General features: G+C 37.7%; 1 protein-coding gene and 11 non-coding genes across 15 annotated transcripts; all 12 read right to left on the bottom strand.

Annotated features, from left to right (window-relative positions):
- Positions 1-215: 215 nt before the first annotated feature.
- Positions 216-288, bottom strand: trnak-cuu (transfer RNA lysine (anticodon CUU)). Its single transcript has one exon. It is a non-coding gene; the product is annotated as a tRNA-Lys (tRNA).
- Positions 289-457: 169 nt separating this feature from the next.
- trnan-guu (transfer RNA asparagine (anticodon GUU)) lies at positions 458-531 on the bottom strand. The gene has a single exon. It is a non-coding gene; the product is annotated as a tRNA-Asn (tRNA).
- A 775-nt stretch (positions 532-1,306) lies between these two features.
- trnan-guu (transfer RNA asparagine (anticodon GUU)) lies at positions 1,307-1,380 on the bottom strand. The gene has a single exon. It is a non-coding gene; the product is annotated as a tRNA-Asn (tRNA).
- A 108-nt stretch (positions 1,381-1,488) lies between these two features.
- On the bottom strand, positions 1,489-1,561 carry trnak-cuu (transfer RNA lysine (anticodon CUU)). The gene has a single exon. It is a non-coding gene; the product is annotated as a tRNA-Lys (tRNA).
- Positions 1,562-2,155: 594 nt separating this feature from the next.
- On the bottom strand, positions 2,156-2,229 carry trnan-guu (transfer RNA asparagine (anticodon GUU)). Its single transcript has one exon. It is a non-coding gene; the product is annotated as a tRNA-Asn (tRNA).
- A 108-nt stretch (positions 2,230-2,337) lies between these two features.
- On the bottom strand, positions 2,338-2,410 carry trnak-cuu (transfer RNA lysine (anticodon CUU)). The gene has a single exon. It is a non-coding gene; the product is annotated as a tRNA-Lys (tRNA).
- Positions 2,411-3,004: 594 nt separating this feature from the next.
- Positions 3,005-3,078, bottom strand: trnan-guu (transfer RNA asparagine (anticodon GUU)). Its single transcript has one exon. It is a non-coding gene; the product is annotated as a tRNA-Asn (tRNA).
- Positions 3,079-3,186: 108 nt separating this feature from the next.
- Positions 3,187-3,259, bottom strand: trnak-cuu (transfer RNA lysine (anticodon CUU)). Its single transcript has one exon. It is a non-coding gene; the product is annotated as a tRNA-Lys (tRNA).
- Positions 3,260-4,035: 776 nt separating this feature from the next.
- On the bottom strand, positions 4,036-4,108 carry trnak-cuu (transfer RNA lysine (anticodon CUU)). The gene has a single exon. It is a non-coding gene; the product is annotated as a tRNA-Lys (tRNA).
- Positions 4,109-4,277: 169 nt separating this feature from the next.
- trnan-guu (transfer RNA asparagine (anticodon GUU)) lies at positions 4,278-4,351 on the bottom strand. The gene has a single exon. It is a non-coding gene; the product is annotated as a tRNA-Asn (tRNA).
- Positions 4,352-4,883: 532 nt separating this feature from the next.
- trnak-cuu (transfer RNA lysine (anticodon CUU)) lies at positions 4,884-4,956 on the bottom strand. Its single transcript has one exon. It is a non-coding gene; the product is annotated as a tRNA-Lys (tRNA).
- Positions 4,957-5,638: 682 nt separating this feature from the next.
- znf1040 (zinc finger protein 1040) lies at positions 5,639-23,983 on the bottom strand. Of its 4 annotated transcripts, XM_073948635.1 has the most exons (4): positions 17,470-17,499; positions 16,753-16,902; positions 9,602-10,801; positions 5,639-6,964 (listed from the first exon to the last, which is right to left on the bottom strand). In XM_073948635.1, exons 2-3 carry the CDS (start codon positions 16,835-16,837, stop codon positions 9,624-9,626), a joined length of 1,263 nt encoding a protein of 420 aa, XP_073804736.1. In that variant the 5' UTR covers positions 16,838-16,902; positions 17,470-17,499; the 3' UTR covers positions 5,639-6,964; positions 9,602-9,623. The 4 variants fall into 4 exon arrangements, with proteins under 4 accessions (XP_073804736.1, XP_073804734.1, XP_017211075.1 ...); XM_073948633.1 differs by lacking the exons at positions 5,639-6,964; positions 17,470-17,499 and adding an exon at positions 23,837-23,983 and having other exon boundaries at positions 8,272-10,801; XM_017355586.4 differs by lacking the exon at positions 5,639-6,964 and having other exon boundaries at positions 8,272-10,801.
- Positions 23,984-26,850: the final 2,867 nt, after the last annotated feature.

Genomic DNA, 26,850 nt, shown 5'->3' on the forward strand with positions numbered 1-26,850 from the left:
TTAGCAGTTGCAAGGCAGCAAAATTGATCCGTCCCTGGGTGGGCTTGAACCACCAACCTTTCAATTAACAGCCGAATGCGCTAACCGATTGTGCCACAGAGACTTAATGAAAAGTCACCTACAGTGGTAGAAACGCGGAACTTTGTCTCAAAAGATCTGCTATATGAACCCTAATGTAATCTTGCTGAGAGAGAGAGAGAGAAAAGTGACAGAAATGCCCAACGTGGGGCTTGAACCCACGACCCTGACATTAAGAGTCTCATGCTCTACCGACTGAGCTAGCCAGGCGGATGAGGAGTTCCCACTAAAACTAGACACTGTTAACAGTAATACCTTCCCTACCTGTGACAATCTTCTGCTAAATCCTGATTTCATCTTGTAACGCTGGACAGAATGTGGCCCAGGATCTATGTCCAGTGCACGTGTTAGCAGTTGCAAGGCAGCAAACTGCCTAATTCGTCCCTGGGTGGGCTTGAACCACCAACCTTTCAGTTAACAGCCGAACACGCTAACCGATTGCGCTACAGAGACTTAGTGAAAAGTCACCTACAGTGGTAGAAACGCGTAACTTTGTCTCAAAGTCTGCTACATGAACCCTAATGTAAGTTTGCTGGGATAGAGAGAGAAAAGTAACAGGAACGCCCAACGTGGGGCTCGAACCCACGACCCTGACATTAAAAGTCTCATGCTCTACCGACTGAGCTAGCCGGGATGATGACAAACTCTTTTAGGAACCAGAAACCGTTTACAGTAATACCTTCCCTACCCGTGACAATGTTCTGCTAAATCCTGATTTCATCTTGTAACGCTGGACAGAATGTGGCCCAGGATCTATGTCCAGTGCACATGTTAGCAGTTGCAAGGCAGCAAAATGCCTAATTCGTCCCTGGGTGGGCTTCAACCACCAACCTTTAAGTTAACAGCCTAACGCGCTAACTGATTGCGCCACAGAGACTTGGTGAAAGGTCACCTACAGTGGTAGAAACGCGGAACTTTGTCTCAAAAGGTCTGCTATATGAACCCTAATGTAAGTTTGCTGAGAGAGAGAGAGAAAAGTAACAGAAATGCCCAACGTGGGGCTCAAACCCACGACCCTGACATTAAGTGTCTCATGCTCTACCAACTGAGCTAGCCAGGCGGGTAAGGAGCCCCCACTAGAACTAGACACTGTTAACAGTAATACCTTCCCTAACGTGACAATATTCTGCTAAATCCTGATTTCATCTTGTAACGCTGGACAGAATGTGGCCCAGGATCTATGTCCAGTGCACGTGTTAGCAGTTGCAAGGCAGCAAAAGGCCTAATTCGTCCCTGGGTGGGCTTGAACCACCAACCTTTCAGTTAACAGCCGAACGCGCTAACCGATTGCGCCACAGAGACTTAGTGAAAAGTCACCTACAGTGATAGAAACGCGTAACTTTGTCTCAAAGTCTGCTACGTGAACCATAATGTAAGTTTGCTGGGAGAGAGAGAGAAAAGTAACAGGAACGCCCAACGTGGGGCTCGAACCCACGACCCTGAGATTAAGAGTCTCATGCTCTACCGGCTGAGCTAGCCGGGCTGATGAGAAGCTCTTTTAGGAACCAGAAACCGTTTACAGTAATACCTTCCCTACCCGTGACAATGTTCTGCTAAATCCTGATTTCATCTTGTAACGCTGGACAGAATGTGGCCCAGGATCTATGTCCAGTGCACATGTTAGCAGTTGCAAGGCAGCAAAATGCCTAATTCGTCCCTGGGTGGGCTTCAACCACCAACCTTTCAGTTAACAGCCTAACGCGCTAACTGATTGCGCCACAGAGACTTAGCGAAAGGTCACCTACAGTGGTAGAAACGCGGAACTTTGTCTCAAAAGGTCTGCTATATGAACCCTAATGTAAGTTTGCTGAGAGAGAGAGAGAAAAGTAACAGAAATGCCCAACGTGGGGCTCAAACCCACGACCCTGACATTAAGTGTCTCATGCTCTACCGACTGAGCTAGCCAGGCGGATAAGGAGCCCCCACTAGAACTAGACACTGTTAACAGTAATACCTTCCCTAACGTGACAATATTCTGCTAAATCCTGATTTCATCTTGTAACGCTGGACAGAATGTGGCCCAGGATCTATGTCCAGTGCACGTGTTAGCAGTTGCAAGGCAGCAAAATGCCTAATTCGTCCCTGGGTGGGCTTGAACCACCAACCTTCCAGTTAACAGCCGAACGCGCTAACCGATTGCGCCACAGAGACTTAGTGAAAAGTCACCTACAGTGATAGAAACGCGTAACTTTGTCTCAAAGTCTGCTACATTAAAGCTTATGTAAGTTTGCTGGGAGAGAGAGAGAAAAGTAACCGAAACGCCCAACGTGGGGCTCGAACCCACGACCCTGAGATTAAGAGTCTCATGCTCTACCGACTGAGCTAGTCGGGCTGATGAGAAGCTCTTTTAGGAACCAGAAACCGTTTACAGTAATACCTTCCCTACCCGTGACAATCTTCTGCTAAATCCTGATTTCATCTTGTAACGCTGGACAGAATGTGGCCCAGGATCTATGTCCAGTGCACGTGTTAGCAGTTGCAAGGCAGCAAAATGCCTAATTCGTCCCTGGGTGGGCTTGAACCACCAACCTTTCAGTTAACAGCCGAACGCGCTAACTGATTGCGCCACAGAGACTTGGTGAAAGGTCACCTACAGTGGTAGAAACGCGGAACTTTGTCTCAAAAGGTCTGCTATATGAACCCTAATGTAAGTTTGCTGAGAGAGAGAGAGAAAAGTAACAGAAATGCCCAACGTGGGGCTCAAACCCACGACCCTGACATTAAGTGTCTCATGCTCTACCAACTGAGCTAGCCAGGCGAATAAGGAGCCCCCACTAGAACTAGACACTGTTAACAGTAATACCTTCCCTAACGTGACAATATTCTGCTAAATCCTGATTTCATCTTGTAACGCTGGACAGAATGTGGCCCAGGATCTATGTCCAGTGCACGTGTTAGCAGTTGCAAGGCAGCAAAATGCCTAATTCGTCCCTGGGTGGGCTTGAACCACCAACCTTTCAGTTAACAGCCGAACGCGCTAACCGATTGCGCCACAGAGACTTAGTAAAAAGTCACCTACAGTGATAGAAACGCGTAACTTTGTCTCAAAGTCTGCTACATTAAAGCTTATGTAAGTTTGCTGGGAGAGAGAGAGAAAAGTAACGGGAACGCCCAACGTGGGGCTCGAACCCACGACCCTGAGATTAAGAGTCTCATGCTCTACCGACTGAGCTAGCCGGGCTGATGAGAAGCTCTTTTAGGGAACAGAAACCGTTTACAGTAATACCTTCCCTACCCGTGACAATGTTCTGCTAAATCCTGATTTCATCTTGTAACGCTGGACAGAATGTGGCCCAGGATCTATGTCCAGTGCACATGTTAGCAGTTGCAAGGCAGCAAAATGCCTAATTCGTCCCTGGGTGGGCTTCAACCACCAACCTTTCAGTTAACAGCCTAACGCGCTAACTGATTGCGCCACAGAGACTTAGCGAAAGGTCACCTACAGTGGTAGAAACGCGGAACTTTGTCTCAAAAGGTCTGCTATATGAACCCTAATGTAAGTTTGCTGAGAGAGAGAGAGAAAAGTAACAGAAATGCCCAACGTGGGGCTCAAACCCACGACCCTGACATTAAGTGTCTCATGCTCTACCGACTGAGCTAGCCAGGCGGATAAGGAGCCCCCACTAGAACTAGACACTGTTAACAGTAATACCTTCCCTAACGTGACAATATTCTGCTAAATCCTGATTTCATCTTGTAACGCTGGACAGAATGTGGCCCAGGATCTATGTCCAGTGCACGTGTTAGCAGTTGCAAGGCAGCAAAATGCCTAATTCGTCCCTGGGTGGGCTTGAACAACCAACCTTTCAGTTAACAGCCGAACGCGCTAACCGATTGCGCCACAGAGACTTAGTGAAAAGTCACCTACAGTGATAGAAACGCGTAACTTTGTCTCAAAGTCTGCTACGTGAACCATAATGTAAGTTTGCTGGGAGAGAGAGAGAAAAGTAACAGGAACGCCCAACGTGGGGCTCGAACCCACGACCCTGAGATTAAGAGTCTCATGCTCTACCGACTGAGCTAGCCGGGCTGATGAGAAGCTCTTTTAGGAACCAGAAACCATTTACAGTAATACCTTCTCTACCCGTGACAATCTTCTGCTAAATCCTGATTTCATCTTGTAACGCTGGACAGAATGTGGCCCAGGATCTATGTCCAGTGCACATGTTAGCAGTTGCAAGTCAGCAAAATGCCTAATTCGTCCCTGGGTGGGCTTGAACCACCAACCTTTCAGTTAACAGCCAAATGCGCTAACCGATTGCGCCACAGAGACTTAGTGAAAGGTCACCTACAGTGGTAGAAACGCGGAACTTTGTCTCAAAGTCTGCTACGTGAACCATAATGTAAGTTTGCTGGGAGAGAGAGAGAAAAGTAACAGGAACGCCCAACGAGGGGCTCGAACCCACTACCATGACATTAAGAGTCTCATGATCTACCGACTGAGCTAGCCGGGCTGATGAGAAGCTCTTTTAGGAACCAGAAACCGTTTACAGTAATACCTTCCCTACCCGTGACAATGTTCTGCTAAATCCTGATTTCATCTTGTAACGCTGGACAGAATGTGGCCCAGGATCTATGTCCAGTGCACATGTTAGCAGTTGCAAGTCAGCAAAATGCCTAATTCGTCCCTGGGTGGGCTTCAACCACCAACCTTTCAGTTAACAGCCAAACGCGCTAACCGATTGCACCACAGAGACTTAGTGAAAGGTCACCTACAGTGGTAGAAACGCAGAACTTTGTCTCAAAGTCTGGTACATGAACCCTAATGTAAGTTTGCTGGGAGAGAGAGAGAAAAGTAACAGGAACGCCCAACGTGGGGCTCGAACCCACGACCCTGAGATTAAGAGTCTCATGCTCTACCGACTGAGCTAGCCGGGCTGCTGAGAAACACTTTTAGGAACCAGAAACCGTTTACAGTAATACCTTCCCTACCCGTGACAATCTTCTGCTAAATCCTGATTTCATCTTGTAACGCTGGACAGAATGTGGCCCAGGATCTATGTCCTGTGCACATGTTAGCAGTTGCAAGTCAGCAAAATGCCTAATTCGTCCCTGGGTGGGCTTGAACCACCAACCTTTCAGTTAACAGCCAAACGCGCTAACGGATTGAGCCACAGCGACTTAGTGAAAGGTCACCTACAGTGGTAAAAACGAGGAACTTTGTCTCAAAAGGTCTGCTATATGAACCCTAATGTAAGTTTGCTGGGAGAGAGAGAGAAAAGTAACAGAAACGCCCAACTTGGGGCTCTAACCCACAACCCTGAGATTGAGAGTCTCATACTTTACCGACTGTGCTAGCCGAGCTGTTTCAAGAGCTAGACACCGTTTACAGTAATACCTTCCCGACCCGTGACAATGTTCTACTAAATCCTGATTTCATCTTGTAACGCTGGACAGAATGTGGCCCAGGATATATGCCCAGTGCACATGTTAGCAGTTGTACGGCAGCAAAGTGCGTAATTCGTACCTGGGTGGGCTTCAACCACCAACCTTTGGGTCATTATATCTTGTTTAATACCCATTTTATTCATTTATACTATTCATTTTATTTATTTACTCATTTATATTAATATGCGAATATGTCTCAATAAATAATTAAAATTTTGTTAATTAGTTGAGTGCTATAGGTCTTACAAAAGCCTTTTATCTAAAAATAGCGTAAAAACTCTTAACTGTACATAAGCTCATTGATCTCTCCATTTTTCTTCTTAAAATAGGTCTCTGGTAATTCACCTTCATCGCCCAACTTTTTTTTTTTTCAATTATTACAATGCAGTCTTTTGGTATTGCTTTTTTCAACTCATGACATTGTCTTTGTAATTTTCCTTTAACAACTCTTTTATACCCATCCTCCACAATTACTTTTAATGGTACAAATCCTTTTATTACTTCATATAATACATCTTTAACTTGTCTTAATCCTCCGTCCCACCATTCCTTAAAATATAAAACATTTCCTTCACTTAAAATTGTTTAATTCAGTAAAAGTGGTTGTTCTAAAATCTGTGCCCTTGCTTTTGGTATAATCAACACATTTTCTAAAAATCCCCCTCATGATTCTAAGACCTCAACATAAAATTTTGGCAGACCTGCTATCATCCGTTTCTTCATCTTCATCAATAAAACATTACATCCCATATTAAAATGTCCACATTTCTTCAAATAATAATCCAACACACTTTTCCAAATCACACCCATTTTCCCTTCCAAAAACCTTTGAATAATCTTAATTGTTAATGTTTTCATTTTTAAAAAACTATCCAAAAGTCCCAGACCTCCTTCTTTTACCTCCCCAATCAAAGTATAATTAGCTGTCTTGGCTCTTCCATTTCCCCACAAAAACTTTAAAACTACATCATTTATTTTTTCATAGTATACTTCAGGCAACGCAGTTACACTTAACACATACCAGACCTTTGACAACATTAAAGCATTTAAGATGAATACTTTCCTTTTAACATCAAATTTCTAGCTTTCCAAAATCTCAGTCTTTTCTCAATTCCATTTAAAACTCTCTCCCAATTTAAAATATCTGCTTTATTAGAATCCATCCCCACCCAAATTCCCAACATTTTTGTATGTTCCTTTTCTTTTTTAAAGGGTATATGTTGTGTTATTTCTTTTACTCTTCCCACCCTCATGCATAAACTTTTTCCAACATTAACCTTAGCTCCGGATGCTTTACAATATCGCTCTAAAATCCCCAACGATGTAGTATCATCAGCGTATTGATACACAGCTTCTCTGTTGTCATTGTTTACTATTTATATCCCTTTAATGCTTCTATCTGATTTTATTGCCAATCCCAGTGGCTCAGCTTCCAGTGTGTATAATAAAGCAGTCAATGGACATCCTTGCCTTATTGATCTAGTTGGTTGAAGACATTCTGTTAAAAAAAAAAATACATTTAATACAAGTTAAAATATCTGTATAAAAAAATTTGAATCCATTTTCTAAAATTTTCCCAAAACCAAACTCCTTAAGAACTGCAAATAAAAAATCATGCTCTACCCTGTCAAAAGCCTTCTCCAAATCTAAACCTATTAAAACCCCCCCCTTTCTCTTTTTCTTGCATATAGTAGACAATTTAGCTTACCCAATTCACCTGTACCACATGTTTTTTCGATTGTGGGGAAAACCAGAGCACCCAAAGGAAACCCACGTGAACACTGGGAGAACATGCAAACTCCACACAGAAATGCCAACTGACCAGCGCACAGTACTGTGTGTGTGTGTGTGTATGTATACATATATTGCATAAACTTTTCTAATATATTTGTTTTTGTTTTATTATTAATTTAATTTGTATTTATTTACTTTTTTACGGTAAATACAAGTGTCATTACTATACGCAATTTTTTTCCTATATTTGTGTCTGCCTATTATTGTAATTGTATTACTTCTTCCTTGTTTATGCATGTAATGCCTACTTGGTTTGCATATTTTTTGAACATTTAATAAAAATAAATAAATTAATAAAAACATAAAAATTAGATGTAGTGTATAATCCCAAATCTTATTTTAAAAAAGTTGGTGGTATGGAGTTTCTTTTAAAGTGTGACTTTAAGATTCATAAACTCATATTAGGCTAAAAAAAAGTCTCCTCTTTCTCTTTTCTTCTGGAGAAAGTATTATTTGTTTTATTTCAGCTCGAATAAAAGCTGTTTTTTATTCTAAACTTTATACTTAAACCATTTTAAAGACAAAACCATTAGCCCCTTTAAGCTATTTTTTCCCCAATAGTCTACAGAACAAACCATCCTTATACAATAACTTGTCTAATTTACTGTCATCATGTCAAACATAAAATAAATCAGTTATTAGAGATTAGTTATTAAAACTATTATGTTTAAAAATGTGCCGAAAAAATCTCATCTCCATTATACAGAAATTTTTTTTTTTTTACTTGTTCAAACTACTTAATTAAAATGTGCTGAAATAACACAATTATTGAGATTTCATTGGGACAACTTAATGTTCAGTCGACATACATTTTTTAAAAGTGTTAAGTTAACTTAATTTGTGTTGTGACAACATGAAAGAATTGTGTGGAACCCTGCACAAATAAGGTGATCGGTTCATAATAAGTTGAAGCACATTTTCAGATTTTACTGTATTTGGCTTAACCGTTCTTGGGTGGCTCGCCAATGTATAGATGACTAATGCATAAAATAAGTAAGCTGACCAAAGTTCTTAAAGGGAGAAGACTTTATTGAAAACAATGTTAGTTGATGTTAACTTGTCCATCTTTAAGTAACTTAAACCAAAGTACAGTCTGTGAGACACTGATGAAACCCCCCTGGAGATTACCCAACTGCTTTGGATGGGTCACATCTCTTGAGTTCCTGTAGGTTATTTGGTTCACACCTTATCAGAAGTAGATACTTGTTGCATATGAAACAAGCCAATACAATATATCAACATATAGAGTTATTTTGCCTTCTTGCAGCCCGATAGCAACTCTCACAACCTGGTACTGGGCTGTGACCCCTGATCTACACTACAAAACAGCTGGCAAAATCTTCATCCCTCTTCAGTTGAGTTTAAATTTTCAGGTGTTCAAAGGGTTTCATTATCAGTAACTTGATATGCATTCAAGAGTTCACACTTGTTTGGCATGCTGTCCCGGGAGAGACCTAAGCTTATAAGATCCTCAAGCCCTGGGCTCCCTCCCATTAGCAGGACGAGAGGGGAGTGTGAGCTCAGGTAGATCGGCTAAAGGGAGATATAAGGCTTACTAAGAGCTCGACTATGGTGCCAATTTAATGTTCAGTTTACTTAGGTTGTGTGTTTTTGGACTGTGGGAGAAAATCAGGGGAAATCCACGCGAGCACAGGGAGAATGAGCAAACTCTGCACAAAAAGTCAACTGGTTAGCAGCGACTTTAACCTGCGACATTCTTACTGTGAGGCAACATTGCTAACCACTGGCTAATCATTGGCTGCTGTGTTGCCCAATCTAGAAAGGGGGGGGAGTAAGGGTGGGAGAGGGATTCTGCAAGACAAGGATAACTGAGTTAAGCTACGGTCACACTGGGCTTTTCCTCCCATAGACTTCCATTCATACGCACAAGAATGCGTCAGACTAGAAACAGGGTCATGCGTCAAGTTTCACCGGTTGCTGAGGTGCAAAGTTCATGCTTGGTGAACTCTGACCTGCGAAATCACATCACTTGACTGCGTGAGACCAATCGAGGATCAAAACATGACCTCTCTGGACAGAAATTTAAACCATGGAGCAATTGCTCACTTTTTTAATTTCTAAAAATCTTGTTTGATCCCGCCCCTTTCCACAGCGCCGTATGGCAGAATTTCACAATCTCAAAGTCTAGTGTGACCGCAGCTTTGTGTTCTGGTTATCTATAGTGAGTCAGGAATCATCTGATTGGTGAATCATGTTTTAGCTAATGCAGGACCAGCCGTTGACAATCATAAGCATGTGATCCTCTCGAAAGTAGTTTATAAATAATCTTCACTTGAATGAACAGACAAACTACATCAACAAGCTGCCGTTTTGAATATACCCGTGTTTGTGTGGACAAGGCCTCAATGTTGAGGATTCTGCTCTCCATTGTGAAGCTTCATGTGAGTGTTGAGGCTTCTTTTACTTTTAAAGCCCTTTCCACATTCACTGCATCTAAAACGATCCTCTCTTGAGTGAATCTTCATATGTTTCGTAATGGAGTCTTTCCGTGTGAGACTCTTTCCACACTGATCACATGTGAACACTATGGTTCCAGTGTGACCATTCATGTGGTTCTTGAGGCTAGTTTTGGTTGTGAAGCTCTTTCCACACTGAGCACATGTAAACGGCTTCTCTCCGGTGTGAGTTCTAATGTGGTGTTTGAGTGAGCTTATATGTGGAAAACTTTTACCACACTCTGTGCATGTGTAAGGTTTCTCTCCAGTGTGAATCCTCATGTGGATGTCAAGGTCTTGTTTTTGACCAAAACTCTTTCCACACTGTTCGCAGATGTGAGGTTTCTCCCTAGTGTGAACTCTCATGTGAGCAATCAGGGTCAGCTTTAGACTGAAACTCTTTCCACAAAGTATACAGCTAAAAGGCCTCTCTCCAGTGTGAGTTATCATGTGTGCTGCAAGGCTTCTTGCATTATAGAAGCTTTTTTCACACTGTTGGCATGTGCACGGCCTCTTTCCAGTGTGAATTCTCATGTGAGTATTAAAGCTTTGTTTTTGACCAAAACTCCTTCCACACTGTTCGCAGGTGTAAGGTTTCTCCCCTGTGTGAACTCTCATGTGAACATCAAGGTTTGGCTTATGACAGAAACTCTTTCCACACTGCTTACAGCTGAAAGGCTTCTCCCCAGTGTGAATTCTCATGTGTGCTGCAAAGTTTCCAGCATGATAAAAGCTTTTTCCACACTGTTGGCATGTGAACTTCCTCTTTCCAGTGTGAATTCTCATGTGGGCTTTAAAGCCTTGTTTTTGACCAAAACTCTTTCCACACTGTTCGCAGGTGAAAGGTTGCTCCCTAGTGTGAACTCTCATGTGAACATCAAGCTTTGACTTCTGACTGAAACTCTTACTACACTGTTTACAGCTGAAATTACACCCAGATTTGGATTTCCGAGGTCTTCCGTGTGATGAAGTCTTTTTAGTCAGTGTGGGTTTTTCATCAGTCATTATTTCTTGGGGTTTCTCAAACTGCTGTTTCTCATCTATTTCATTCTGTCCATGAGTCTCTTCTTTCAGCACCATCAGATCTAAAAAAAAAAATAGCTTTAGTATGAAGGCTCAAAGCGACAAGCAAGAAATGGATGTTTCACCCACAAATGAAAATGACCTTACCATTTACTCTCCGTCATGTAGTTTTAGACATTTCCTTTATTGTGGAACACAGTAAGCCAGTAGGTTTTTTTTCTTCTTTTTTTAATATCTTCTTTTGTGTTCAACAGGATTAAGAAACTCATAAATGTTTAAAACCACATGAGGAAGAGTAAATGGTGAGGCTATTTTCATTTCTGCATTAACTATCCCTTTAAAAGGTTCCTACAATTACCCATTTTTTACAAGATGTAAAATAAGTCTTTGGTGTTCCCAGATTGTGTCTGAGGTTTCAGCTCAAAATCAGATCATATAACTTGTAGAATAATTAATTTTGGGGGTCAGAGGAAAACCAAGCTCTTTTTGTGCCTGTGACTTTAAATATACAAAATAATAATGATAACCCAGGGTTTACAAATGTGAACTGTCTGTTAATGAACACCCAGGATTATTTTTTAAACCCATGTATAGCATGAGCAGTGTGGAAGGTGACTAAAAATAACCCAGAATTTATCCAGGGTTAGAATGACCCAGGGTTAACAATTTGAAGTGTGAAAAGCCCTAAGAATACTCAGCATCAGCTCTCAGGATAAACAGAGTACAATGACAAACAGTGACAATTGTCAATCATGTCATGATGACCTGGGGCCTGTTTCAGTAAGGAGGTTTAACCAACTCAGAGTTTAAACTTGAACTCTGAGTTGATTTACCGAGAGATTAAATACTCAGAGTTTTCAAATTCAGAAAAACATTAGAGCTACAAAAGTCTTTCAGTCAAGAGCAGTGAGTGATTTTCTCCTTTTGTTGTTTGATTAATGCTAAAAACAGTCGGCAGCAGAAATATTGCGCACTGTCACTTTAAGAAAAGTGCGGCTCTGATATGGTTTCTCTTTCACATGTCTTTTGATTCTCAACTTGTTTGTTTATTACACAAATAAAAGTTAATATGAATATTCACTAAACACAGCACTCTGACCCAAATTTGCATGCATTTGACCATTAAAGCGCTCAGATTAAGATGGCGTTAGGTGTGTGTAGTATATGATGGAATAATCTTTTATCTCGATTAATGGTTTTTCATAATCATTAGAAGCCAAAATCGAAATTGAAACCAGATTTTCGATTAATTGCACAGCCCTATCAAGTGGTAGAGGTTGATTTGACATTTAGAATGTAAGCAGGACTAAAAAATCTTTTTAGAACTAGTAATAATCTCATTAATCTAGTTACAGTACATGTCCTTCAAAGGTTAGTAAATTTAAGCTAATTATTCATTAAGAAAGGACTAGCTATACTGCTATGTGACTTTGTTCTTTGTGTAACTGAAATGTAGGCAATAGCTATGTTTCCATCAAAAAATGCGAATTAAATTTATGCGCAAAACTGGCATGTCACATAAAAGATGTGCAAATAAAGCTGCGTTTCCATCCAATGCATCAAAGAGAACAAAATCGTCACTTCCTGATTAACAGGCCCCAATTAAGAACAGTAAAAACAGAATTTACTGCGGTAGAAAAAGCTACATGAATCTTTTATTTAAATGACAGCTCAGAGGACAATGCTGGCACACAATGAACACGTGTTGGCGTTTGAAGCAATGAGACGCAGAGAACAGATGCTCTGGAGGTCATTAATAATATAATAACATGAATACTGAAACGGTTCAGGTGTTTTAGAATGACCAAAACAACATTTCAGATGTTTATAATGTTCTCAGCCTGCTGGTTTGTGCATTCACACACATTTTCATCATCATATGATCTCTTATAACAAACCTTTAAAACAATAAAATAAGAAAATATGACTTTGCTACAATAAGCAGCATTAGGCATGGGCCAGTATAAGATTCTGACAGTATGATAACCTTGAATAAAAAAATATCACAGTTTCAAGGTACTGCGATTACTCCTCTTAAATATATTCTTTTAAATGTCTGGGTAAAAAAAAAAAAAAACACTTTTTCCTCTTTGAACACAAAACATTTTCTTTTGAGAAACTTTTAAAGTATTTTGGAGCAATAAACATGTCAGGCTAAAGGCTGATTTATACTTCTGCGTCAAACGCCGGCATATGCTACATCGCTGACGCATAGCCCTTCGCCGTGGCCGTCGGCGTCACTGACGTGCACCTCTCAAAAAATGTAACTACACGTCGCAACAACGCGTAGCGCAAGCTCTGTGATTGGTCGGCTTTGTAGCACTGACGAGTCTGGGCGGGACCAAGAGCCGCGCGAACGGCGCGAGCGATTGTTTACAAGTGTGGAGTACCGTGAAGGAGCTCCGGATGGAAAGTTTTGTTTCGTGTTTACCTCATAGTTAAAGTTGTTGCACGTCCGCCGGTTCCTGCCTCAAAATGAGCGAGTTTGAGTCACTTGTACAACCAGGAAGTGTTCAGGAAAAGCAAAACAGAAGCAAAGAAACTCGACACAGAGGAACATTTACACCTCACTGCCAACTAGCGTTTCGGAAGTGTTAATGCAGACCAACAGAGACAGCGCGCAGAAGTATAAATGCACAGCTGCGCGCGTTGCCTGCGACGTGAGTTACGCCGGTCACTTGACGCAGAAGTATAAACCAGGCTTAAATCACTCAATTTGAATACTTGACTTCTGTTGTCTTCATTTGTTTTATAAACACAGATTTCTTTACAATTTAAAATGGCATAGCTCAGATGAAAACATTTTAATTTGCCTTATTAAAAAAATTTATAATTTAATACATTTAATAATACAATAATAAATAAATTAAAAATATATATTATAGATATTTCTTAGCAAAAGATTTTAAATTGTGTGTAATAACAAGCAAGCTTTACTTGTATCCACACACTTATTTTCCTAAATAAACTTTCATTAATATCAAATAATTAAAAATAAACAAACGTTTTAAATGTTTTAAAAACAATAACAAACTAAAATCTACACAACAATCTGTCCTCGATGTCTTCAGTAGTAAATACATGGAGCACGTTTAAACAAATGTTATTGTAAGGAAAATTATTAAACCATTATAATAAATAGAGTTAAAATGACCTTTTTGAATAAAAAGTGGAAAGTTTTATTGAGATGGATTGATGGTTATTGTAGGGGTTTTGGCCAGATTAGGTAGCAAAAGATAAAAAAAGGAAAATGAAGACTTGTTTAAAAAAGATTAAAGACCTACAACACAACATTTCAGTAAATTTAAGACTTTTTAAGGCCGAAAATTTTGATTTTGGAATTTACGACATTTTAAGACCCCGCAGAAACCCTGGTTAAACACAATAGCCCTGGTAATTAGTTATTATAATAATGATGTAATTCTAACTCAGATACTATCTGTGAGAACTAGTAACAACTACTAGAAACAATTTTAAACCAATAAAGAAGTCGATGAAAAAAGTTAATTTGGATCAATGTGACATATGCAAATGGAAAGTACTAAGCCAACACCATCACTGTAATAGCAGATATCTTCTATGAGAATACTGTAGGTCAAATATCTTCAGCTCAGTTTAAGTTTTTTTTTTTTATTATTAGTTGTTTTTATTTATTTTATATAGCGCTGGTGCTCCAGGACGCTTTATAAACAGTAGGATAACAAGAAAAGCAATGACCTTAAGAAGGTAGAGAAAATGGGAGACTAATAATAAATAAAATAATGACAAAAGACACGAGAACAAGTAACAAGAGAGAAACTCATTCCTGTCTTTCAATAGTTATGTTTCCATCCACCTATTTTTATGCACATAAAAAAAACGGTTTATGGAAACACCATGATGCAAAAAAAACTAAGTATGCGCATAACTGAGTTGGATAAACGTTTTATTCGATAAGAAAAGATAAAAAATCACGATGGAAAACACGATACAAACTCCAGTATGTGGATTAAAAAGGTCTTGTGATTTTGTTATAAGAGATCATGTGATGATAAAAATGTGTATTAATGGACAAACCAGCCGGCTCAGTACATTATAAAACATCTGAACTCTTGTTTTGATCATTCTTAAACGCCTTACAGTTTAAGTATTAGTGTTATTATATTATTCATGACCTCCAGAATTAAGAGCATCTTCGTGTCTGACACCTTTAAACGCCACCGCGCGTTCACTGCGTTTCAGGATCACCCTCTGAGGCGCAAGTCATTTATTAGATGAAGAAAAGATTAGCCGCATTTCCACTGTCGGGCATGTGCAAGCCAGGGCTTTTATCATGCAGGGCCGGGCCAATCGCAAGGGAGGGTTGAGCAGTGAGGCAGAAATCATGTCGCGTTTCCACTGTCGGGCTAGCACCTCGCAGCGTGTCATGAAAACCCCGCCCCCAGAACGTCCTCCAAATCAAACGTCACACAACCCGCCCACTGCAGCGGGAATCAGGCGGATAATGCATGCATGACAGATAAAAAGATAGCCTAGTTTCTGCTTTCACTCACCCATAAAATGCTCTGTTTACATGATTTGATTAATATCATCGTTTCATATACTTTATAAATAATATTTCAAACCTCCTCCGGTGTTTATTGTTTTAGAAAATATCTAAAATCTTTTTTTCAGATAGGCCTTTGTAAAATGAAAGTTTAATATGGGTTTAAATGGTTTGATTTATGTACTGTTTATGGGCTACCTAAATTATTATAAATAGATTTTATTTGTTTTATATTGGTTTATTTATTTTATGTGATTTTATTATATGCAACATTTGTAATTATTCAAATTATTTCAATATATCTTAGGCTATTTTATTAGGATATGACACTATTGTTTTTGAGTCTACAAAAACGGACACGAAATTTGTAGAGTTTAATGTCTTTCTGTTGTATTTATGTTGTGTATTATCTACAAAATAAATTAAAACAGAAGCCGCTCGCAGCATCAACAGAGCTGTGAAGAGAGCGCTCTTTAGCTCGGTCTCACATTCACATACAGGCATCTAAACGTGCACAAACACCTTTTAAACTTGACAAAAACTCTCGATAACCTTTACTGTCTGCTGTGTCTTAAATACGGTGTAAAGATTATTATGCGTTATTGAAACATCAAGGAGGATGCAGCACAGTCACTTATAAATGAAAACTTTATTATTTTATGCAACAGCCTTACATTTAAAAGGGAAACATAAGGGTGATCATACGCAAAAAGACCCCAGCCTAAAAGGCTAGATGTTTTCTTCTCCTTATTTATTATTATTTATTTGGTTATTTGTTTGGTGCATGTACTCGTGTGCGATCGGAAAACTAGTGTCTGCCTCTCCTTTCACTCCGCCCCGAAGCCCCAGCTGGCCCTCTTTGGCCCAAGGTATTCGGCGGGCCAAAAAAGGCCGGCCACTGGCCCCGAGAAAGCCCCGCTTTGGCTCGATTAGGCCCAGGAAGTGACAGTGGAAACGCGACTGGCCTTGGCTCGCCCTGTCTCGCTTGCTTTAGACAAGATAGTGGAAACGCGGCTATTGATGCAGCTTCTTTTATCGCAGCAAATTCCATTTTTACTGTTGATATTTGGCACCAGTTAATCAGGAAGTGATGATTTTGTTCGCTTTGACTCTGGCATTGTATTTGCACTGTTTGTATTTTGCACTGTTGTTGTATTTGTACTGTCTGTATTTTGTACTGTCTGGAGCCAGCACCTAAGCTTTCCACTCATCATAGCACACGTGCTGCTGCTGATGTGACAATAAAAGTGATTTGATTTCATTTGAATGGAAATCATTGAGCTTTATTTGCATATCTTTTATGCAATAATCTAGTTTTGTGCATAAAGTTTATTTGCATTTTTGGATGGAAACATAGCTCATGAGTGCTTGTGTGCATTTAGGAGAACTAGGCAGCACACTCAGATGGATTTATTTAAATATTCTTATTATTAAAATATCTGAATGAGGATCAAATGACTGAGTTGGTCTTTGAGAATAAAAATTAACCTGTTTGTTCCTGCAGATCTTCCTGTTTGACTGTGAATGTTTCTTCAATCTTCACATCTTCACTCTCCTCTTTAATAAACGCCATCTTTATAACAGTGTGGAGATCAGTCACTTCAGCAGGAGTTTTTCTCTGAGTTTGGACACTTTATCCTGTTTAAAGTAAATAAAACAATGAACAGAAACAAAATACCTTCTTAATACTTACTTCAACAGTTTCTTTATAGAAGAGTAATTAAAAAAAGAAATCAGGTAAGTTTGAGCAAGAAACAATATCCACAAAAAAATTGTAAAAAATTAAAACTAGTAACGTTACTCCATTTCTTATATAGTTGTAAACTCAGAATGGAATGACATTATACTATTTAATAAATTAATTTTTCAATAAAGAACTTATTATACACATCTCTGTAACTTTTTTTTTAAACTTTATTCTTTATGTATGTTCTTAATGGTTTTGTTTGTTTTATTTAGCTTATTGTCTGCTTACAGCAATGTGTAGCACTTTTTTTACACAAGACAAATTTCCTCTTGAGGACAAAAAGTTTATCCTATCTTTATTCAAACAATTGTACTATTTTACTCACAGTAATGAGGGCTATGTTGTATAAAGGTTTAAAATAATATTGTCAACAGCAGGTACATACTTTAGCACTGAATGAAAAAAAACTGAAACTTTAATCAATCGGTTTATAGAAGTGTAAACGCTTTAAAACAAACCTTTATCCAGTTGAATCACTGCGCTGGAACGGCGCAGGCTTATGACGTCACTCGTCACGCCAAAATAAAAGTCTTTTAAACCTTTTTTTGCCACTTACTGTTGCAGTCATGACTACTGATACATTTCTCCCTCGTTTCCATTTTCTCACTGGCGCACATATATTCAGTATTTGGAGTTGATCAAAACCTTTACTCTAAACATTTTAAGACAATTAAAAAAAACTTTTAATCCACTAAGTCGAAGTGTTTAAAGCAAAAATCTCAACATTCTAAAAGGTATAACAAATATCCTAATGAGTGTTTGGAGCTGAAACTTTACAGAAAAGGAGGTAAAATAGGTGTCCTTCATGTAAAAAGTATTCATTACTTTATATAAACTATAGCCACAAAATAGCTGATTAAAACTAGTACTCCATTTCTTATATATATATATATATATATATATATATATATATATATATATATATATATATATGTAAACTTACACAGCAAATTCATTGGTGTTAAATTTCAAGTGTTGTGGTAATTCAAAGTAAAGTGTTAAAATTCTAGAGTTAGATAAAGGTAAAATAACCCTCTCGGCGTTAGAAGCTGATTTGCCTCCTTGTCATACAGAGTAACATGTTTCTACCTTTCTTCTTCTTCTTATGGGGTTAATGTTCTTCTTCTTCTTCTTGTGTGTTTTATGGCGGTTGGCAACCAGCTTTTGGTGCATTACCGCCACCATCTGGATTGGAGTGTGGATCCGGAGTTAACTAAACCATGTTTTATAGTTAAACAAAGCCCAACCATAAAAAAAACAATTTAAAATAAAATTTTTAATTCTTTTTCCTATACATATAAATAAATGACTAAATGTCCCAATATTTGATATTTCTTTCTGTATAATACCTCTATATGATATAGATAACTATTCATCTAAATACTAAATTCTATTAATCAACCCTGTGTCTTTCAAATAGTTATAAACATATCTAAAACATACATCACCCGTGCTCAACTTTAGTATGTTCTTTATGTTAGGTTCCACTTGTTGTTCCTGTAACTGTGTGAATAATATATTTCTTTCTGTCTGATATATTGGGCAGTGCATTAATACATGTTCTACAGTTTCCTGGTTGTTACATTCACACATCCCATCTGCATGTTTGTTGATCATATGTAGTGTGCTATTGAGTGATGTGTGATTAAATCTCATTCTTGAGAACTTGTCTTCTTCCTTTTTGTTTTTCCTTGTTTCCCTACCTTTCCCAACTATGTTCTGTATGGTGTAATATTGACGTCCTGTACTCCCATTATTCCATATATGTTGCCATTTTCCTAATATTTTGGTTTTAACTATACTTTTGATTTCTGACTTGCTGTATTTGATGTCCATGTCTATCATAGTTTGCTGTGCTGCTTGTTTAGCCAACTTGTCTGCCATCTCATTTCCACTAACCCCTATGTGCGCTGGTACCCACAATAATGAAATGATAACTCCTGATTTAATGATATTATTTCCCAACTGTACTATTTCATATATTATGTCCTGCCGTGATTCTGATACTACATTTTTAATACTTATGAGTGCTGAACTTGAATCAGACGCAATGACTGCTTTAATTGGTTTATTGTCCTCTACCCACTTTAGAGCCAACCATATCGCTACCAATTCTGCTGTATAAACTGCTAAATTATTATTAATTCTTTTTGTAACTTCAATTTTTAACTTTGGAATACTGAATGACACTCCTACCCTTTGTCCAATTCTTGATGCATCTGTGTATATTTCAGTTGTTTCACTGTATTTTTCTCTTATATAATTTTCCACTTGTTTGCTGTCAATCTCATTTTCTTGTTTTTCTTTCATTATTTCAAAATCAACTTCCAAGTCATCAAGCAGCCATGTGGGAACTACTGGAAATACTATAGTGGGCGAAATTTTTATTGTATCTATTTCCATATCATTTATTTTTTGTTGTATTGTCCATCCATACCCTTTAATGCCCCGTTTCTCTCGTTCTTGGCATTGCATCAGAACTGTCTGTGCTATGTGATTTTCATTATGGCCTTTCAAGTTCGCCCAGTATACTACCTCCAGCTGATCTCTCCTAAGGTGTAGAGGCATCTCTCCCATTTCAACCTGTAATGCTGCTACCGGTGTGGTTTTCATGGCTCCACAGCATACTCTTAATGCTTGGTTTTGGATTACATCTAGCTGTTTTAATGTTGTATTAGCAGCTGATCCATACACCATACATCCATAATCGATCACTGATCTTATCAACCCTGTATAAATTGTTTTTAATGCCACTCTACTAGCACCCCAGTCTACACCACATAGGCACCTCATTACATTTAACACTCTTTTACATTTATCCACCATTTTACTAATATGTGTGTTCCATGTAAGTCTCCTATCAAACCACAATCCCAGATATTTAAAAGATTCAACATTCTCCAAATCTTTACCTCCCAATTTCAATTTTAAATCCTCTCTTATTTTCTTTTTGGTAAATAACATGGCTTTAGTTTTTTCTTGAGATATTCTAAATCCCCACTTAACTGTCCATTCCTGCACTGTATTTAATATCTGTTGCATTTTCTTCATTATAAATGTTATGTTTCTCCCTCTTTTCCAAATCGCACCATCATCAGCAAATAATGCAACTCCTGTATTATTTTCTATCTCCTTAAAGATCCCATCAAACATTATAGAAAACAAAAAAGGGCTAATAATGCTCCCTTGTGGTGTGCCATTTTCAACACTGTAACATTCACTAAATGTACCATTTATTTTAACTGTTATGGATCTTTCTGATAAAAATTCTTTCACCCATCTCAATATGCGTCCTTTAACTCCTATTTGGTTAAGTTTAATTAACACTCCATCTCTCCACAACATGTCATATGCTTTCTCTATGTCTAATAACACCGCTATTACTGATTCCCTGTTAACCTGTGCTTTTTTAATATCATCTTCAAGCCTCAATATTGGATCCATTGTCCCTCTACCTTTCCTAAATCCACTTTGATAATTTCCTATCTTTCTTTTAGTTTCAACCCAGTACACTAATCTGTCATTAATCATTCTTTCCATCGTTTTTCCAATATGCGATGTTAGGGCTATTGGTCTATAACTGGTTGGCTGTTTGGGATCTTTCCCAGGCTTTTTAATGGGAATGATAACTGCTTTTTTCCATTCTTTTGGAATAACTCCTACCTCCCATATCTTGTTATACAACTTCAACAGCACCTCCTTTCCTTTATCAGTTAGGTTTTCTAACATAGTATAACAAATTCCATCTCTCCCTGGAGCCGTTTTCCCTAATTTCTTTAATGCCCTACTCAGCTCAGTCCCTGAGAAATTTATATTTAGTACCTGATCCCCGTCATCTTTCCCTAAATCAAACTGATATCTTTCATAAGTCTCCACCCTCCCTCTTTTTTCCTCTTGGCTTAAATTGTCTGTGCTGTGTACTTTAATTAATGTTCTTGCTATAATTTCTGCTTTCTCTTTATTATTAATAATAACCCTCTGCCCATCCATCAGCATTGGATATCCATATTCTTTTCCATTTCCTTTCATTTTTTTGATCATTCCCCATACTCTCTCTACTGGCGTTGTTCTACCAATTGACTCACAAAATTGTCTCCAATATTCTTTTTTTGATTTTTTAACCGTTTTCCTAACTATTGCCTGTGCTTGTTTGTATTTCATGAGATTTTGAAAGTTGTGTGTCGTTTTCATTTTTTTAAAAGCTTTGTTTCTCTCCTTTATAGCTTTTCTACACTCCTTTGTCCACCATGGAACAATTTTATTAATTATTTTAGGTTTTGATTTAGGTATTGCCATTTTTGCTGCCTCAATTATTCCCCCACTAATTCTTTTACACATATTTTCAACATCTAAGTTATCCTCAATCTTTTGCAACAAATCTTCACTGATTTCCCTAAATTTATCCCAATCTGCTCTTTCTAAAATCCATTTCTCCTCTCTCACTTCAATTTCTTTTGCGCATTCTATTCCTACTTGAGTTTTGATTGGGTAATGGTCACTTCCAACTGTGTTACCTCTTAATACCTCCCATTCACACCTATCTGCAATATCTTTTGTAACTATTGTAATATCTATTGCTGATTCTGTGCCTCTTGCTGTATTCAATCTAGTTCCTGTCCCGTCATTAATGCACACTAGCTCTTCTTCTTCAATAAATTCTTCAATTACTCTCCCATTATTATCATTTCTGTTACCCCATAATGTACTGTGTGCATTAAAATCTCCACACCAGATAGTTTTTCCATTAATACCCTCCCATATCTCTTCTAACTGTTCCCTCTCTAACAATCTACATGGGTTATAAAAATTTATTATTTTAATATTACCTTCACTTGACCATACCTCCACAATAACATATTCTAGTCCATTCCCTCTCTTTACTTCTCTATATTGGATACCTTTTTTTATAAATGTAATAATTCCCCCACCTTTACCTATTTTCCTATCCATTCTTACTGCATTATATCCTTTAATATTAAATTCTAGTCTTGATATTAACCATGATTCTTGTACACACACTATATCAGGTTTTTCATTTAAATCATCTATATATTTCTTAAATTCCTGACCATTAGATATTAAACTCCTCGCATTCCACTGCAGTATAAATATTACCATTATGCAACTCCACCCCATGCTTGTGACTGTTGTTGCTGAACTTCTTCATTTAACGTGTTTCTCACTGATTCCCAAGGGATTCCTTTAATATCCATGTATTTTTCCGCGGCTTTAACTATTATTTTAATCCTTTCCGTCCGACTTGTTGTCTGTGCTGAGCAATTTATCACCTCTGCCATAAAGAGAACAAATTCATTTTTATCCACAATCAGTGTTTCTTCCTTTATTTTATCACATTTTTTACACTTAATCATGTCTTTCCTTTCTTCTCTCATTGTCGGCATCTGACCCATCTGTTCCCTGGTAGGCCTAACTTTCTTTGTTGCTTCTGCATAAGATATACCTTGAGTGACTTTTATTCTCTGTTTCTCTTGCATTCTTTTATTTACCTCACACCCTCTGTATGCTGAACTATGTTCTCCACCACAGTTGCAACATTTGAGTTTTGCTTCCTTATCACATTGTCCATACTCATGTTCTCCACTACATTTGCTACATCTCATTTTCCCTTTACAGATCGCTGCAATATGACCATATTTTTGGCATTTGTAACACCTAACAGGCGGTGGTATGTACATTTTCACTTCATAGCTCATGTATCCTATGAAGACTTTGTCAGGTAGTTTTGTTTCATCAAATGTCAGCATTATTGAAAGACTGTCACATATGGCTCCGTTCCATCTTGTTTTTAAGCGTTTAGCTTCTTTTATTTTAGCATTCGTTATTCCTTCAATCACGTTGTTTAATGACTCACTTACCGGTATGCCTGTGATTACTCCTCTTATAAGTTTTCTGTCATAGACCTCAGAGCATTTCACTTTTTTACCATTTATTTTATTTACTTTGATTGCTTTCTTTTGTTGAGCCTCATCTTTACATGACACCAATAAGCATCCATTCCTTAATTTTTTAGCACATCTTACCTCCCCAATCTCCTTATACAGAGCTTTCGTTAGTTGTATAGGACTCCAATCCTCAAATGTCGCCCCTTCCTGTACTAGTCTAACAAACACATTATACTCTTCATTTCCTTCCTTTACATTGGATCTCATTTCTTCGTCACTATCTAGTTTGTTTTTTCTTTTTTTCCGCTTTTTACCTCTACAGTTTGTCCACGGTTCGCAACTCTCGCTACCCTCCATCTCCTCTACTTCATTTCCTGATCCGTCATTTCCGTCTCCCCACTCCTGACCATTCTCAATCCAGTCGTTGCCAACCGCCTGCACTGCTCCTCCTCCACTTGATGCCGCCATTCGTCACACCTCTTCAAGTCCTTTATTATCGCCTTATGACGTCACACCACCATGCCACAATAAAAGTCTTTTTTTGTTTAGCTTTTTCCCCCTACTCACTCTTAATTATGAGTCATGACTTATCGATACATTTCTCCCTCATTTTCCACTTTATAATTTATCTGCTTTTTGTTTTGTATTTGTAATGAATGGGGAAACATCAAATTTTTATATAAAGTTATATACGTAATAGGTTGAAACTTATTTGGGCTACAGTCCATTTGTCAGGATAAAATCAATATTTATAACCAAACCAAACAAACAAACACATAACTAAATAGTTGTAAAAAAGCTTTTAAAAATGACTGAAAACTTAATACACTGTTGAACAATGCATGCACATGTTTAGATTTTACATTTTACAATGTTAGCATTCAGATATTATTTGAGTGTAAATTCAGAATGTGCAACTCACCTTTCCAGTCTTCAATGAAGAAGTGGGATGAGAAATGGCCTCAGTAGGTTTTTCTTTGTATGTTGTTGTTGGTAATAATCTCAATGTAGGAATCAACAATCGTAGTTTGTCCTCCAAAGTTGTTCTCTTATAGCTAAATAAGCCAATGAAGTTTCTGTTAAGAACGCAGAATATATATACAACCCTGCTGACCTACTTGATCTGGCATGTGATTGGTTAATACTCAATTGGCCCCCATTAATGCTGGTATAAAGATGCAAATGAGCAGTGGGCAACAGTGAAGACTCAAAACACATTACTGCAGAGGATGGGAAGTTTAGCAGCTATACGAACCATAGCTTTAAAGAGAAATAAAGATGTATTGGGAAAATAAGTTGACTTTTGATGGAAGCTTTTTTATTTTGGCTGCTGCATTTTATAGTTAAATGGGTGGTCCACTGCAATATCACATTTTAAACTTTAGTTGATGTGTAATGTAGCTGTGTGAACATAAACAACATCTCTGAATGTAAAAAGTTCAAAGTTCAATGCAAAGGGAGACCTTAAACAGCCGAAATACAGAACTTGATTTTAACTTGCACTGGGAAAAAATGTTTTAGAAAAAGCCACAATAAAAAAGCAAACAGCAGTTTACACCGAGGGAAAAAAGTTTTCATTATTAAAAATAAAATTATATTATAATGAATTGAAATCATATATTGTATGCATTTGGGTCAGTTTTAATGCATTAATGAAGGATATTTAAAGCTGGACCGACCGACGCAATAAACATGTATGTCGCGTTTGTTTAATTTATTATGCATGCGAAGACTTATTCTAAACCAAATTTGTTGCCGGATTCTTTTTATGGGAACGAGAGATAAAGTGCTTATGAAGTGCTTTGTCGGCCTCTGGTGGTTAACTGATGCAGAGCCGACGTCTGGGTCTGGGAGACACATTACTGTGGAGGATGAGAGGTTCAGCAGCTTTACAAACCAGTTTTTACAGAGAAATAATGTTGTATTGGGAAAATAAGTTGACTTTAGCCATCTTCATTTGTTTTGTTGCTGTTGTTTTATAGGACTATTAATTGAAGCTTTTTTTTTATTGTGGCTGCTGCATTTTGTAGTTAATGTTGATACAGGTATGTTGAGGTATTTTGATTTGAAACACATTTTAATTTTTTTCCCAAGCCTGGTTAAAAGGTAATGCAAGAGTTGTGTGTTGTTTTTGTAGAAGTTTCTCAGAGTTGCTTGGCTGAAGTCTTTGTGTAAAGATGCAAATGAGCATTGAAAACTCAATCCATACCGATGTCTCAATACACACAACTACATTCACTTATATAACAGTTATAGAAGATGTATACTATTATACTGTGATATATTATCATTCGTTGAAAGAAACAATTTATAAACTTCACATTGAGGTTTTATTTGTGTTAAGTTCAGTCAATATATTGACATGAGCTAACTATTAGCAATGTTTTAGTCATTTATTTATTACTGAACTTGTTCTTTATGTGAGTTTAGAGTCCTTTATTTATCTTAAAGCACATGCTGCTCATTACTGGCTTTTGGAAGACTGTAAACACTTTATGTTTATAAATTGTAACTATCAAAATGTAACTTGTTTCTGTGCCAATTTTGTTTTCTTTCCTTTTTTTTTTTAGTTGAACAGAACATGTGTGAGCAGCTCAGCTTTCCCGAAAGCCTCTTATTCACCTGGTATGTATTAAAGATGTTTTTCTCTCTATTTATTACTTGTGTTTGTGCACACAAATATGCATAGACATTCACAGAAGCATATATAAGATACTCTGACAAAACCTTTTCCTTTTAACACAGTAAAGCGATCACATACTGTGATGCATCTAAATATTTATAATTAGAAAATAATTACATCACTAGTAAATTTATTGTATAGGCAGTTTATACAGAATAATTCAATGACAAGAGTTCACTTTCATATCTACACAATGCATAACTTTTATTGTGATTAACCTGCTCCACCTACACCAACTACAGCATTTCTCAGACTTCTTTTTTCACTATGGTGTAATTACAGTGGTGAACATCACATACAACAACAACTGCACTTACTCCTGTAACGTGTTTGCAACAATGAATTTTAAATATCTGCGTCACATATTCATTTAAATAAATGGATCATCATTGTGTGCGGTCATCTTTAGTAATAGCTGCCTGATCATTAACTGAATAGGACCGTTTAACATATAAGAAACCCGTTGACAGGTATAGCTGTTCATGCCAATACCAACTTGATAGACTATTACATGAACATATTACATGAACAGGACCTGCCAAACATTTCTTAATACAAATAAGCATAGTGTCTATAACAATACATGCTTGAGATCAATACAGTCGCTACATCTGAATGGTGCTTTTTCACACATTTTAAAAATAACAACTATTTGTAAGCGAAGTTCTTATCCAATACCAGTTTAATACCTCAAATAATTATTCATGTGAGGCATCACAGTGGTGCAGTAGGTAGCACTGATCGCCTCACAGTAAGAAGGTTGTTGGTTTGAGTCTCAGCTGGGTCAGTTGACATTTTTGTTTGTGTGTTCTCCCCATGTTCGCATGAGTTTCCTCCAGCTGCTCTGGTTTCCCCCAAGTCCATAGGAACTGTTGAACCATACAGTGGCTGTTTTTTGCCCCTGTATTCTCTTTATTTGCATTCAGCAGAAACAGTTTTGAAACTAGTAGAGGATGAGTAAATGACAGAATTGTAATTTTTATGTGAACTACCCCTTTTAATGCTTATGTAAGTAAAGGTAAATTAAATATTACTACAGATATTGCTAAAGAATGGCAGGAAACGTGGAACACAGATAATAAGAGACAACAATTCATGTGAAAAAAGAAACCCTATATAGGCCTATGAAGTTGTAGAAATAGAAGAGGTAATAATTATGAGGATGAGATTTGGACTCAGATATTAATAGGAAAGTAATTTGTTGTAGACATACAAGTCATTATAAAGTGGATTAAAAAAGTTAAGAAAATGTT

Source organism: Danio rerio, chromosome 4 (genome assembly GCF_049306965.1).
Source record: "Danio rerio strain Tuebingen ecotype United States chromosome 4, GRCz12tu, whole genome shotgun sequence".
Classification (NCBI taxonomy): Eukaryota; Metazoa; Chordata; class Actinopteri; order Cypriniformes; family Danionidae; genus Danio; species Danio rerio.

Excerpts from the sequence above, each read along its gene's own strand:
- znf1040 (XM_073948635.1), bottom strand. The coding sequence starts at position 16,837 with ATGGCGTTTATTAAAGAGGAGAGTGAAGATGTGAAGATTGAAGAAACA. Across the intron at positions 10,802-16,752 it reads AGATCTGCAGGAACAAACAG|ATCTGATGGTGCTGAAAGAA; the intron begins GTTAATTTTTAT and ends TTTTTTTTTTAG.